General features: G+C 36.3%; 3 protein-coding genes across 3 annotated transcripts; 2 read left to right on the forward strand and 1 right to left on the reverse strand.

The window, feature by feature from the left end:
- Positions 1-3,560: 3,560 nt before the first annotated feature.
- On the forward strand, positions 3,561-5,354 carry AT3G11690 (uncharacterized protein). The gene has a single exon (NM_112001.4). The coding sequence runs from the start codon at positions 4,089-4,091 to the stop codon at positions 4,845-4,847; it is 759 nt and encodes a 252-aa protein (NP_566397.1). The 5' UTR covers positions 3,561-4,088; the 3' UTR covers positions 4,848-5,354.
- A 1,908-nt stretch (positions 5,355-7,262) lies between these two features.
- FLA18 (FASCICLIN-like arabinogalactan protein 18 precursor) lies at positions 7,263-10,119 on the forward strand. The gene is made up of 3 exons (NM_112002.3): positions 7,263-8,914; positions 9,506-9,646; positions 9,741-10,119. The coding sequence occupies exons 1-2, from the start codon at positions 7,597-7,599 to the stop codon at positions 9,574-9,576; spliced, it is 1,389 nt and encodes a 462-aa protein (NP_566398.1). The 5' UTR covers positions 7,263-7,596; the 3' UTR covers positions 9,577-9,646; positions 9,741-10,119.
- A 533-nt stretch (positions 10,120-10,652) lies between these two features.
- Positions 10,653-14,321, reverse strand: ATKRS-1 (lysyl-tRNA synthetase 1). Its single transcript, NM_112003.4, has 15 exons — positions 14,100-14,321; positions 13,916-14,000; positions 13,710-13,769; positions 13,461-13,626; positions 13,291-13,384; positions 13,115-13,200; positions 12,921-13,024; positions 12,766-12,828; positions 12,487-12,612; positions 12,009-12,388; positions 11,750-11,906; positions 11,515-11,658; positions 11,221-11,433; positions 11,078-11,135; positions 10,653-10,989 (listed from the first exon to the last, which is right to left on the reverse strand). Exons 1-15 carry the CDS (start codon positions 14,216-14,218, stop codon positions 10,964-10,966), a joined length of 1,881 nt encoding a protein of 626 aa, NP_187777.1. The 5' UTR covers positions 14,219-14,321; the 3' UTR covers positions 10,653-10,963.
- Positions 14,322-14,341: the final 20 nt, after the last annotated feature.

A 14,341-nucleotide genomic window follows, 5' to 3' on the forward strand; every position in this document is an offset into this window, starting at 1 on the left:
TAAGACAATATGTTGGTGATAAATTCCAATAGAACGTAGTGCGTGACTAATTCCTAAACGAAGAAGATCAATGTGACCGGAACTTGGATCTTCTCATAACGTAGGACTGGTCAGCAATATGACATCAAAATTCACAACTATATATAAAAATAAAATAAAAAATCACAACTATATGACAATTTAGCTTAACTTTATTCGTTTTTTTATTATTTTTTTTTCTATTTTTTTTTACTTTTCTTAATTCTGATAATATAGTTCTTATCCCACCTTCATACACATGCTTTTGCAACTGTTATAATTTGCGTGTCTGTCTTTTTATAAATAATATCTTATGTATATTACTTAACATTGAGATCATTTAAATCCTAGAACCGACCCATTTTGTACCCATAAACTTGAGACACACACTCCAAAATAAATAGTCTGTTATAATAAACTCAAGAACCGTGAATGAATTAAATATGTGTGAAGAAGAAAAAGAAAAAAAAATCGACTATGGCCGAGCAAAATGGTTGAGCAATATTTGTCTAGCGCAATGATTGGGCCGAAACATGTTACAGGCCTGAATTAAGACCCAGTCCGTGACTTCTATTCACGTTATGGGCCACTTATTTAACACAAGTATATATCGAACTATGTATCGAATCTAGTTTACCCAACCGAATCAACCATCTTAACTATCAAATGTTTTTAATTAATTGAAAATTTCTTTTTATTAGCTATTATGATCAACACAATAATAACAGATATACCAAAATAAATCAGGCTGTAAATTTGCATTCCAAATAATATCCACCCGTGTCTGGAATCCTGGGGAATGAATCGGCTCAGTGATTGAACATGATTTTTTCTGTCTTGGACACGTGTATGATTGTTGTCGTCTGTGTCTTACGTATTTTATCCAATCTCCATTCAGTGCCATGTTCTTCTTTTAAAACCAAAACTAATTTTAGTGACATGTTAGTTCAAGATATGAAATATTAGCATTTATGTCGTTTTCCATTACTGGTTTACACGTGTAATTTATATCACTAAAATGAAAGGGACCATCAATCCAAAAATCAATCAACCAGAAAAAATCACCCTCTCTACGTCCAAAAGCTAAAGTAAGCTTTTCTAATTAATACTTCACATGTATATGATAGTCAAGTGCAAGTACAGAACAAAGATCCAGATATGAGATTTTGTAGTCTTCTGGAACTTTCTGAAGCTACAGAGAGAAGCTAATCAATATGAGAATGCTATCCGATGTCGTTTTCGCTTAGCATTCTCGCGCACTTGCGTAAGCTCATCTTTCTCCATTCCCATCTTCTTATTTCTTTTTCTTTTTTGTCAAAATCATTTTCTACTTGAATAGGTTGTGAATTCGATTACGAAATTTTAACTAAATATTGTTGGAATCAAGCTATCATATATCTATATATGTCATACTTCTCTTCATGAATTATGACATGTATAATACATAACAGTGAGATAGCGTACGTGAAATAGACAATGACTTGATTAGAACATTAAGAATTAAAATTATGAAATTATGTATAAAATTTGGATGCAGACAAGATGAAAAACTGAACCATTTTCTGTCCACATTAGCTATGCATAAAGGGTCCACATATTTGTATGTATTTGAGTAATCGACCTAATTTTGAAACATGGATTATATTAGTAACTAATACCCGGTTTGGTTGTTTCCTACTATTCTTGTATACTAACATGACCCATGCAAGTTGTCAATAAGTTCATCAAAAGATAATTTGACGTGAGAGGAAACCAACGCCACTAGAAGAAAAATAATAATAATGTTTTGAGAATATGTTAGGTGCTAGTTAAAATTCCGAGGAGCGTTACATCTATAATCTGATGAATCTATGCGTAGGCGCATGTCTCTTTTGCAGATCATTTGTATCTTTTTTGTTTTGTTTTGTTTTGTTGTTTATTTCTTCTTTCTCCTCAAGCATCTTTTGGTTTCTATTTTTAAAATTAAATGGGATATTTGCCTAACTATTTAAACGACCGTTAGCCTAATAATCAATTGGTTTATATCACAGAATGCGTCTAAAATACCAGTTTTTTTGGTGTGACAAACAAATATTTGAATATCTAAACCAAAATACTCATTGTATCAAATTATACACAATACATATATAAATACAAAATTTCGAGTGCCTCTTAATCAGATAAAAGATACTCGCGGGACTCTTGAGGTCGTGAGTGATCTTGTAACCCAAGCCGGTCCAAGGGAAGTGAAGAGTGATCACTGTAAAAGCAAATATTTCTAAAATTGTTCACTATTTCCTAAATTATAGTCCAATTTACTGTATTTACTATTCACCTTTGCCACTTATGGATTGATTCCTCTCGTCTGTTGTGTTTTGGAATTACTATTAGCATTATCTACTTTTTACACATTTTGGACATGTAATTTAATACTTTGAACGAGAATCTATAATTTCTATTTTAAACGCTTCACTTAAATAGATCCTGGAATTGTTTTCGGTATATTTTTTCATGACATTCTTTACATGAAACCTCTTTAATAAACTTGTCAATGTAAAGTAAAAAATAAAAACAATACTTAAGATTGATGTGTTATTTAGGTTCCGATATTCTTGGTCCATTTTCCTCAACCTTTTAATATACGCGATAGAATGATTTTACTTAAATAAATTATCTCAAGACATGAAGACAATGCATCATTACTTTTTAATTGCCAAATTTTCTTAATACACTGAATCATTACTTTTTTTTTTTTTTTTTAAATACAATGCATCATTACCTTTTCTTGGTCCAGATACGAATATTTTGAAGATGAGTACTTGCATTGACCTTTTAACTATGTCCCTCGAGGGCGTGAACCAGTCACCAAAATCAAGAAAATTCTAAAACCTTTAAAGATAATATATACATATCGGTATATACTTCTTTAAATTCTTCAACTGATAGTGGTACGCCATACTTGATTTTTGTTTGTTTTGTTTTTCTGATTAAGATATTCTTACAAATCATCAATTAGTTCACGAACATCAACAGTGAAAAAATATAACCCAAAAAAAACAAACCAATCAACCGCTAGAAGATGACGTCTAATAAATTAATCCAGATATTGTCAGATTTTTTATACAAACATACATGTATATATGATAGTATTGAATTATTGATAGATAAGCTAATCATTATTTATCTATATTCTTCGACAACAAATTAAAATGTCATTTTCGTTTTGATTTTTATAGCGCTATGATATGCTTTCTACTTCATTTTTGTTATCAACAAAAAAAAAATCGTTAACAAAATAAAAAATGAGGAGGAAATTGTTGTTTGTATATAGCATACAAAAATAAACCTACAAATGTTACATGAAACTGTTTACAGATTTCACTAGGTATATACTATATAGTTTGGAAATGAACTAATCATAATTCTAGATTTTCTGTTGTAGCTAGTCAAATATTTATAACAACTAATATGTAAATAAAATAAGGAATACAAAATAATAAAAAGATGTAAAAAAAAAAACCTTTAAAGCCATTGTAAGAGAATTCACTACTAACAGAGAAAGCCCAAACCTGAAGAAGATAACAAAATAAATAACTTTGGTTTAGTTTAGACTCTCTCTTTCTTTGTTTGTATATAAATACACAAACCATTTTATTCAGCTCCTTCTTCTTCAACCTTCGCACGACCTCAAAAATCTCTCAACAACACACAAAAAGATCCAAAATCCAAAATCATCCTCTCCCTCCATTTCGGACGACCCTCTAAATTCTTTTGTCTACCGGAAAATTTTCGATTGGATCCAAATTTTCTGGCGCCTAATTTATCGATTTGGTTTTCTATTGTCATTTTCTTTTCACAGGTCACTCGATTTTCTCCATTTTCTTTTCATTTGGGACTCTCTTCTCGCCGTCGCCATCACCGGAGATAAATTCCGTGGTGCTGCGTTTGGCCTTACCAAAATTTGAGATCTCAATTGAAGAAAGAAACATAGCGAAGAAGAAGACGATCAAGGAATTGAAATTAGATTCTGTTATCTCTCTATCATCTTCAATTTTTTTAATTTGATTGTTTTCACCAAAAAAACAAAAACTATGAACACGACGTTACGTTACGATCCGAGACAGATCTCGAGGCAAACGAAACCGTCAGATACACCATCGTCTTCTCCGTCTCGTAGTAACCGGAGACAGCCTTTGCTTCAGAGAAGTCTCTCTTCTCCGTCACCACGAGCTTCTTGCGGCGGATCTACTCCCGCCGAGTTTTGCGGTGGTACGACGGCGAGTTGCGCCGCCGTGTGGTGTTGTTGTCCCTGCGGACTCGTTAACCTACTCGTTCTCGCGATCTACAAAGTTCCTAAAGGAATCTGCCGTCGCGCTATCAGAAGTCGCCGCCGTAAACAACTCGTGAAGAACGGAATCCTTCCGCCGCTTCCGACGGACGGGAAAAACGAGCGGATGCAGAGAGTTTTTCAGAATTCTGAATTCGCGATTCATCCGTTGGATAGCGACGATGTGTCTGACGACGAAGATGATGATAATTTCTTGGATCTGAAGTATATCGGAAAATCGGTAGCGACGGGGTTTACGACGGAGGAGGAGACTGATGAAGATGATGAGGCGGTGTTAGCATTAGAGAAAGAGATGTGGAATAGGTTTTACGGAGCTGGATTTTGGCGAAGTCCGTCACAGAGAGAATCAGTTTCGTCTCCGAGAGTTTCCAAGTCTCTTTCGTCATCGCCGAGACAATCGTTTACTGAAGTATACCGGAATAGGGATACAACGGTTAGAGGAGGAGGAGGAGGAGCTACGGTGGTGGCGGCGACACCAAGAGCCGTTAGGCATTTTGATTAGGGTAAAGAAAGAGAGCTTATGAAAAAAATGTCTCAAAATGTCTTTTGTTAATAGTTTCATTCGTGTGGCGAGAGTTGTTGTGTGTGTGAGCTCAAAGTGTGTGTCTGCGTTTGTCAAATCTTTGGTGTGTGACTTTATTTGCCTATGGTATGGGATTTTGTGATCATCAAATATGAAAATTCGAAATGGAATTGTGTTTTGTCGAAATGTGACATGACATGAGATCTTTGACTATCAAAGTCTATTGAGGGTTTAGTTTGGATGTTTAATCACTCATAACACAAGGTATAATTACATTGTTAGATTCGCAAGAAGAAGAATAGATCATGAGGTAAATAATTAGTGTGACATGGTCATGGATCAGTTAAAAAGATAAAGATAAGATTCAAAGGGTAAAAGGAGAGTCTAGGGTTTAAAAAAACAAGTGGGGAGCTGTCCTTTTCTTTCAAGGGGGTTTGGAACTTGTAGCCTTGTAGGTTGTGATGTAAACTATGAGGACCACAACAATCAATCAGTACTTGGTCATTAGTGTTAAGCATTAATTCAGGTGTTGCTAACAACTACTACCACCTTCTTCTTCTGCATCTCTCTAATGACTCTTCTTTCCTTTTTCATCTCTGTTTTTTTTTTTGTTAACTTTGACCTGCTTTGTTGTGTTTCAATTGTCTTTTTACTATTACTCACTAATTCAGCTTTGATGTGACCCTACTTCATTTATTTCATTATTTGGTGAATCTCATGCAACTGTTTTTTTGTTTCTTTTTTCAGATGTTTGTAAGAAAATAAACGACTTGTAATTATAATCGAATAGTAAAATGTGTATTTATTTTTTCGACAAAGAGTGGGCAACCAAATGTTCCTCAACCATTGATTGTTGAAATATAAATTTTTATTATTCTAAATGAAATCGTGCGTCTTGTATCGAAAGGAAATGCTTGAGGATTCAACTTATAACAAGATAACATTTATTAATTAAGAAGATTTTGGTTGTTATTTTGTTCTTAATATAAAATTCACGAGGATTGTTTTAAAATGTATTATCTTTCGGCTCTTTCGGCAACTTTTAGTTGATTATACTTGGACCTTACAGTTTCTTGTTATTCAAAGATAACGAATATTTAATTCTTGAATGAGAGGCAAAAGGTCGTCACCAGTATATACTTCTAACTTTAACAAAAATGGCGTCACCGAAATGAATCTTGGATAGCCCATAGATTTTTATATAGCAGTGCCTAGCATCTCTCGACACCTCATTTAGCTTCCCCTTCTCATGTTCATTTGATAGTTGGCCCATTTCGGCCCAATATTTTACATGCTGTTCGTGAGATGGGTTTATGCATGACTTGTGTTTCCTAATTTCAGATCGTTCTAGATGACCTTCTGGGTATATAAAGTGTATGCGATTTTTTGTTTCTTTTCGAAGAAAAAAACGAGTTAGGCCCGTAGCAAAACAATAAGAGAAATCGGGCTTAAGATAAAAGACTTCGAAAAGATGGGTTTAAATTCAGTTGGGCCTTAAAGCCTGTCTTCTTATCAGGCGGGAACAATCAGAATCGCATAATTGTGTTACAATTTTCCACAAGTCCACAACCATTAGCCAAAGACGCTGTCCTCTGGCTCTTTTGATGTAGTTGGACGTAAGGGCACGTGCCAAGTTGGAGAGCGTGAGAGTAACAGGTAAGTGGAATTGAGGTGGGACATTACACGATTCACGAACTTAGCGTAGCAACCAAAAGGTGTCCCAATAAATAAATAAATGATGGTTGTATTAGGTCATACACCGACAGCTTCAATTCAAGCCACGTGTTCTCCCTTCTTCTTCGGCTGCTTCTCTTTGCTTCACATGATGTCTTTCTTTTTTATGTTTGGTTACATATTTCTTCTTAATTTCACTTTCAATTTAAGTATCATTAACTATAGAAAACTGACTAATTAACTACTATCCCATTTTTATCATCTAGTACTCGCCGATTGCCTTAGTCCTTCTTATGTTAAGAATTAAAAGACTTGAGGAAAAGTTCAATTACCATCACTTTCACTACTCTACCGTATTACAGGCAAATATTTAATTATCTAGTTCCGAATATTTTCTTTTAACTATGATTCTTATTTATGATTAATTATGTCCAAAATGTATTCAAGATTCTTTTCTGATTATACTATAGTATTCGGAAATTGATGTAACAGTTTTGTATTTGAGTATCAAAGAATATTATGACCATTGGAATTGTTGCGCATGACTATTTAATATATTACCTAAATCACGGATCAAAAATCAATAGTTATTCACTTTGCATAAGTAGAATTCCATCTGAAGAGTTTAATATAAGAGCAGAGCTTGTTTGTTCTGAAATAGTAATACTTTCATTTATTAAAAAAATAGTTTATCAATAAAAGACAAAAACAAACTGCTGTGTTTATTCAATGATTATAAATAAAAAAGATTAAGCCGACGCTGAGCCGAGACTTAAAAAAGAAAGCCAAAAAAGTCAGAGCTAAAATAATTAAATGTTATTCAGACACCGTGTAGTCCCCACCACCAGCCTGTCCGAAAACCCAAACCTGTTTTGATACACAAACAACACAGACCACCCCCAAAACTCACATCTATCTCTATCTCTCTTCTCTGTCTCTCACTCTCCACTTTCCGATCACCGACGATTCAACAAAACATAGTAAAAAACAAAGCAAATTCTTTTTTTCTCCTTAGTTACTTCTTCTACAGATTATCTCAATCTTACAGAGCACCATGGATCGTTGTATCTATGGTTGCTCCGTCATTACTATCTTCTTCTCCTTCTTCTTCCTCCTCAATGCATCCGCTTTAGAATCGGGTCACCACAACATAACTGGGTCGGGTCAAATAAACTCAAACTCCGTCCTCGTAGCTCTCCTCGATTCTCGTTACACTGAACTCGCCGAGCTAGTTGAGAAGGCTCTTCTTCTCCAAACCCTCGAAGACGCCGTTGGTCGTCACAATATTACTATTTTCGCCCCACGCAATGAAGCACTCGAGCGTGACCTTGACCCGGATTTTAAACGGTTCTTGCTCCAACCAGGTAACCTCAAATCTCTCCAAACGCTTCTCTTGTCTCACATTATCCCCAAACGAGTCGGGTCAAACCAATGGCCTGAGGAGAATTCGGGTCGGGTCAAACACGTCACGTTAGGGCATGACCAAGTGCTGCATTTGAGTAAACTCAAAGGAACAAATGGAAAGAGATTGGTGAATTCCGCTGTAATTACCCGACCCGATGATTTAACCCGACCCGACGGGTTGATCCACGGAATCGAACGGCTTTTAATCCCTCGTTCCGTTCAAGAAGATTTCAACCGACGGAGAAATCTCCGATCAATCTCCGCCGTATTACCCGAAGGAGCTCCGGAAATCGACCCGAGAACCAACCGTCTCAAGAAATCTGCCACCGCCGTCTCAGTACCCGCCGGATCTCCACCAGTGCTTCCGATTGAATCCGCTATGGCTCCAGGTCCATCGCTAGCTCCGGCTCCGGCTCCAGGACCTGGAGGTGCACACAAACATTTCAACGGCGATGCTCAGGTCAAAGATTTCATCCACACATTGTTACATTACGGTGGATACAACGAAATGGCGGATATTCTCGTGAATCTGACGTCACTTGCGACGGAGATGGGTCGATTGGTGTCAGAAGGTTACGTCCTCACCGTGTTAGCTCCGAACGATGAAGCTATGGGGAAATTAACGACTGATCAGCTTAGCGAGCCCGGAGCTCCGGAGCAAATTATGTATTACCACATTATTCCAGAGTATCAGACGGAGGAAAGCATGTATAATTCTGTTAGGAGATTTGGGAAGGTGAAGTATGAAACGCTGCGTTTTCCTCACAAGGTTGGGGCTAAAGAAGCTGATGGCTCGGTTAAATTCGGTTCTGGTGACCGGTCGGCTTATTTGTTTGATCCGGATATTTACACCGATGGTCGCATTTCGGTTCAGGGGATTGATGGTGTTTTGTTCCCAGAGGAGAAGGAAGAAGAGACGGTTAAGAAACCGACCGGTCCGGTTAAGAAAGTTGTTCAGCCGAGAAGAGGTACGTTTGATTCATCTTTTGTTTGATTCAATTGTGTTGTGTGTTTATTGTTAATTGATTCGGTGACATTAGTTATAGGTGAAATGATCTAATGTAGATTCATCGAATTTTCTTATAACATGACCATTGTGACTTGTGAGGGACTAATTATGCTTATAATTGTGTCATGTTACACGGATACAAGTTATAGCTTTTGGGTTTGTGGTTGCTTGAATTGTGATTTTTAGTACATGATTAAGGCTATTAAGATTCAAGACATTGGATTATTCCTATAATCTCCGGCGAAATGGGATATTTCCGGTGAGAAGTAATAGAATTCCGGTGAGAAGTCATAGAATTGAAGATTTTGTGAGGATATTTCAATCAGAAGAAAGAATCATTAGAAGCTTCTTCACATTAGCTAAAAGCATCTTCTCACGTTTACAAACTTCACTTATTATATTGGTTAATTAAATTATTGGGTTTTAGCTTTTTCAAGAACTAATTTAATTAGGTGACAGGAGATTGTGATAGTGATTGTGATAGTGATTGTGATCATGACCTAATAATTATTAAACTATATTATTTAACTAATGATGGAAAATTAAACAGGGAAGTTGCTGGAAGTAGCATGTAGTATGCTTGGAGCTATTGGGAAGGACTCATATCTAAGCAGATGCTGATGAATTCACAAACCTGAAGAGATTATTGAAGGAAAATCTCTCAAGTGTTATCTGTAAACACACACAAAAGGTTAGGATTTGTGGTATTAGTTTCACGATCTTTAGTTACTTTGAATGATTGTTAACCATAAGTGTATTCATAGTTTTCATGATGTTGCTTGCAGGTTCTTTGGAGCAGAATGAAAGATTTAGAAGAAGAGCAAAAAAAAAAAAAAAAAACAAGAGAGTAATACATCAATGTCCAAAACTTCAAAAGAATATTCTTCAGTGGAATATGAGAATAGGGTTTGTTGAGTTTTTTTATATAAAAAATATTTTTTTTGGGTGGGGTTTTGATTTTGGGGTTATAAATACTGTAATTAGATATAAGAACTCATTTTTTCAATTGATTTGGTGTATGAAAAATGAATCAAAAAGTGGGGAGCAAAAGAAAAAGTCTTGAGAACCCACCACCACTTTCTTTCTTCTACTTGGTCCTTTATTTGTGAATGGTTTGGTAAGTAAAATTTCCACTTAATTGAGAATAGTAACATCTTTTCATCATCATTATACCATTAGACAAATAAACAAACGAAGTCTATAAACTCGGGGTACTCTTCTAAATATTTATGTGGCAAGAAAACTCCATTTCTGTTGGGTGTAATAATAGCATTATAGTAATAGTGAAAGGTATGACTTTTTATTATGTATAGACACAAATACAAGAAAAGAAAGGTATTTGGTAAAGAACGATAATGAAACATGTGTTGGAGAGAGGAGATGAGTTGGCTTATGGCTGTCTTGTGAGATATTATTATGAATTGAGACCCAATTGCAACACAAAGCTTCAAGCTTTTTGACTTTTTCTATGTGATCATTGATCATATTCAATCGGTGACTTATCTTTTTTATTCCCCTTCAAACTTGTAAATTAGCTGTATAAACTCTAAACAAAACAGTAATACCATTTCAACCACTTAAACAAGTCTTAGGTCTAAATATGATAATACAATAGAGTGGATTATTTGTTTTTCTTTTTTAACAAAGAACGCACTTCACTTCATAATAATGTTGAATTGTTGAAATGATAAGAGGGCCGGCAATAACACACTAGAAGAACCACCTACTACTCGTCTCCCATTCATATACCCTTAGCTTACCGGTCTTCCATGTTTAGACCGTTTAAGAAAGCTCATGTTATACAAATACATGGACACTAATTCTTAAAAAAGGCCCTTCAATATAAGTGAAATCACTACTAATTGCAAAAAAGTCTTACAAAGGTTTTTGATAATAATTAATTGGTATTTTTTTTTTGAAAAATATGGTCTGCAATTACAAGTAACTTGAGAACAGAGTGCATAATAGCGAATTGACTAAGCTTAGTCAGAAAACTTGTGTAGACTCCTTATTTCTTCTCTTCTGTTAAAGGAGCTGTGATATTAAAAAACCAGGTTTTAAATTGCAATCGTGAGGGAAAAGTTACCTGTCGATTATTACTAAATAACCAGTTAGTTCGTACCTTGAGCGGCTGCTGACTCCTCCTGTGGTGGCCTCATTGCCGGGAAGAAAAGAACCTCCTGTAACAACATATTCCATATCATGAGTGCAGTCAAAACGAATAGATTATTCACTGAAGTGTAAATTTGGAGGTAAGAGAGTGACCTTGATGTTCAGTGAGTCGGTCAAAAGCATAGAGAGTCTGTCTATTCCTAATCCCCAGCCACCTGTAGGAGCCAACCCATATTCTAAAGCATTACAAAATGTTTCATCTAAAGCCATCGCTTCATCGTCTCCAGACTGTCGATCCTTGAGCTGATCAGCAAAACGCTGGCGCTGTACCACAGGATCGTTTAGCTCCGTGTAGGCATTGCAGAGCTACAGTCCAGTTATAACATGTTAGTCAAGCAACTCTAAAGAAAGGACAAGGTCATCATCAGCTTTTTATTTTTTGCTTACTTCATGTTTGTTGATGAACAGCTCGAATCTCTCTGTCAATCCACTCTTCGATCTGTGCCATTTAGCCAAAGGACTCATGATCTCGGGCTGGTTGATGATGAAAGTTGGGTTCACACATGTCGGTTCCAGAAATTCTCCAACAAGCTGCAAAATAAAATAAAAAGGGACAAAATTCAGATTTAAATTTCTTAAACCAAATATGCTAGAAAGGCAGGAGGGAGACAGAAGATTTTACTTTATCTAACAGACGAGCTGTTGTCTGAGGAGGAGGGCATTTGACATCAAACCTCGCACATGCATCAATCAGATACTTGTTAGCTTCTTCGCTAGCCAAGTCTTTTGGTATATTGAGCTTAGCAACCTTCTCTAACTCTCCTATCATCTCAATCCTCCTACAAAAAACAAAAATTGAGTAGATTATTACCAAAGGAAAGTTCCTACAAACAGCTTTATCCTGAAGATTGTGTTTAATCAATGAAGATATTGTCTCAAACCTGAATGGTGGAGTAAAGTCGATTTCAATTGGATCCTTGTCATACCCATTAGCATTATACTTGATTTTATAACCACCTGTTAATTCCTTAACCATGCCACTCAACATAACCTCAGTCATTTCCATCAGGTCATTGTAGTCTGCAAAAGCCATATAGAACTCGCAAGTGGTGAACTCCGGATTGTGGGTCAGGTCTATACCCTCGTTTCTGAATTGCTTTCCTATCTCGTAAACACGTTCCAAGCCACCAACAATAAGTTGCTTGAGATAGAGTTCAGGTGCGATTCGCATGTACAGCCTCATATCTAGATCATTGTGATGTGTCACAAAAGGTCTAGCAGCTGCTCCACCAGCAATCATGTTCATCATAGGTGTCTCGACCTAAATAAAATTTAAGGATATCAAATGCAGGAAAGAACACTTGAACCAGAGGCAATATCAAAAGAAGGTAAAGATTTTTCTTGGGAGAAATTGAACACCTCCAAGAAATTTTTGTTGTCGAGGAATCTGCGGACATAGGAGATGATTTTAGCTCTAGTCCTGAATATCTGACGAACCTCCACGTTCAAAATCATATCAAGATGACGCTGACGATATCTTGATTCCTGACAACAAACAAAGACATCACAAGTTTGCTCGGATAGAAAGAGTCACTAGAATCTAAGCCACCGACAGGCAACAGAGTGAACCACCCAAAAAAATGACATTTAACAATGTAAGAGGCTATAACATTCTCAATAGACCTTTGTAAAAATTACCTGGTCTTTCAGAACATATGCTTCAGGATTTCTCGTTTGACCTGGAACCCAGATTTCAGGTTTCTACAGTAGAGCAAAAAAAGTGAAAGAGGTTAGTGTAAAACGAATAAGGTGACTTAAAAGGTACTATAACAGCCACAGAGAATTTACTCTACCTTTGCATTAACATTATCAGCCTTTCTCGGCATCATGTGGAGGCAATGGGACAGAAGAATAAATGATCGGGGAAAGATACTCAATTCTCCCCTCTTAGTTTTTCCTGAAATTAGAGTAATGTAAACAGTGAAAAAGAATGTTGGGGTAGGCTTTAAGATTGAAAATAGAAGAAAAAAATAGAGGCTGCACGAACCTGGAAACCCAATGACTCCAACAATATCACCACGCTTAGCATTCGAATGGAGCTTTAAGAACTCAGCTTCATCCAATCCTGACTTACTGGAATGATAAAAATGTAATAAATCTAAGTAATGTGCATAAAGTTATTCTTTATAAAAAAGAAGAGAATCCGGTAAACAAAGCATTCACCTTGCATCAGCCATGACTTGGACCTTGAAATCATCACCGTGTAGATCATAGAAGAAGAGCTTGGAAGAGGAAGATCGCTTGCTCATTATCCGCCCTAGCAAAGATTTTCCAATGTAAGAATCAAGCGGCAAATAAAACTTATGCAAATAGCATTTAGCAGTTTAATATACCAGCTAAAGACTCCTCAGCGTTTTCAACATGATCTCCATTGTTCAAACTACCATACGTCTCAATGTATTTAGGAATCGACATTGACACAGCGAACTTGTGAGGATATGGATTCTCCCCTTTAGCCTTCTCAGCCGCAAGATATTTCAATCTGTTCTCATAGTATTGCTGCAACAAGAATATCAACAAGCATTATCTGTTAGAAGATGCATTTCATAAAATCACAAGGAAACTATCGAACAGATTCATACCGTTGCATCCATCTCTTCATCATCTGCTGCCACTGCCTTCTGGGAGCTTGCTTTAGGTGCCTGCATCAATAGAATCAAATCTCAATAACTACGAAAACTGGATATCTGAATCAAATCTGCTACCAAGAGGATTCAATAATCTATGATGACATCCCCAGAATATAGAGAATGTTAGGAATCATAAGAAAGCTAAGAAGAGTGCTCACTTGTTTAGCCTTTTCAGCTTTCTCTTCGTCCTTTCGTCTCTTCTCTTCCTCTTTCTGCTTCATTTTCTGTTCCTTCTTCAAAGCACTACAAAAGAATTCAACGCATCCGCTACAATCAAATCCCGTACGAAGGAAGATACACAGAAATCGGAGAGTAATATAATAACATCAGACGAAAACGTACTTTTTACTCCGAGGTCCAGCTCCATCACCAGCGCTAGACTCAGCAGCATTCAAGGTGGTAGAAGAATCCATGGCTAATTCAGATAACGCTTTCGTAGTTTGATCAGCCGCACCTTCCATCGTAATGGAGATTCCAAAATCAACAAGATAAAACGCTCTTTGCTCAGATTGTTGTTTCAAGTTTCTCTATATGAAATGTTAAGTCTATGAGAAAGACGGCGACGATGAGACTTGCTTAGGGTT

This window comes from Arabidopsis thaliana, chromosome 3 (genome assembly GCF_000001735.4).
Source record: "Arabidopsis thaliana chromosome 3, partial sequence".
NCBI classification, from domain to species: Eukaryota; Viridiplantae; Streptophyta; class Magnoliopsida; order Brassicales; family Brassicaceae; genus Arabidopsis; species Arabidopsis thaliana.

Excerpts from the sequence above, each read along its gene's own strand:
- AT3G11690 (NM_112001.4), top strand. The coding sequence starts at position 4,089 with ATGAACACGACGTTACGTTACGATCCGAGACAGATCTCGAGGCAAACG.
- FLA18 (NM_112002.3), top strand. The coding sequence starts at position 7,597 with ATGGATCGTTGTATCTATGGTTGCTCCGTCATTACTATCTTCTTCTCC. Across the intron at positions 8,915-9,505 it reads AGTTGTTCAGCCGAGAAGAG|GGAAGTTGCTGGAAGTAGCA; the intron begins GTACGTTTGATT and ends AAAATTAAACAG.
- ATKRS-1 (NM_112003.4), bottom strand. The coding sequence starts at position 14,218 with ATGGAAGGTGCGGCTGATCAAACTACGAAAGCGTTATCTGAATTAGCC. Across the intron at positions 14,001-14,099 it reads GCTGGACCTCGGAGTAAAAA|TGCTTTGAAGAAGGAACAGA; the intron begins GTACGTTTTCGT and ends ATTCTTTTGTAG. Across the intron at positions 11,136-11,220 it reads CCGACTCACTGAACATCAAG|GAGGTTCTTTTCTTCCCGGC; the intron begins GTCACTCTCTTA and ends ATGTTGTTACAG.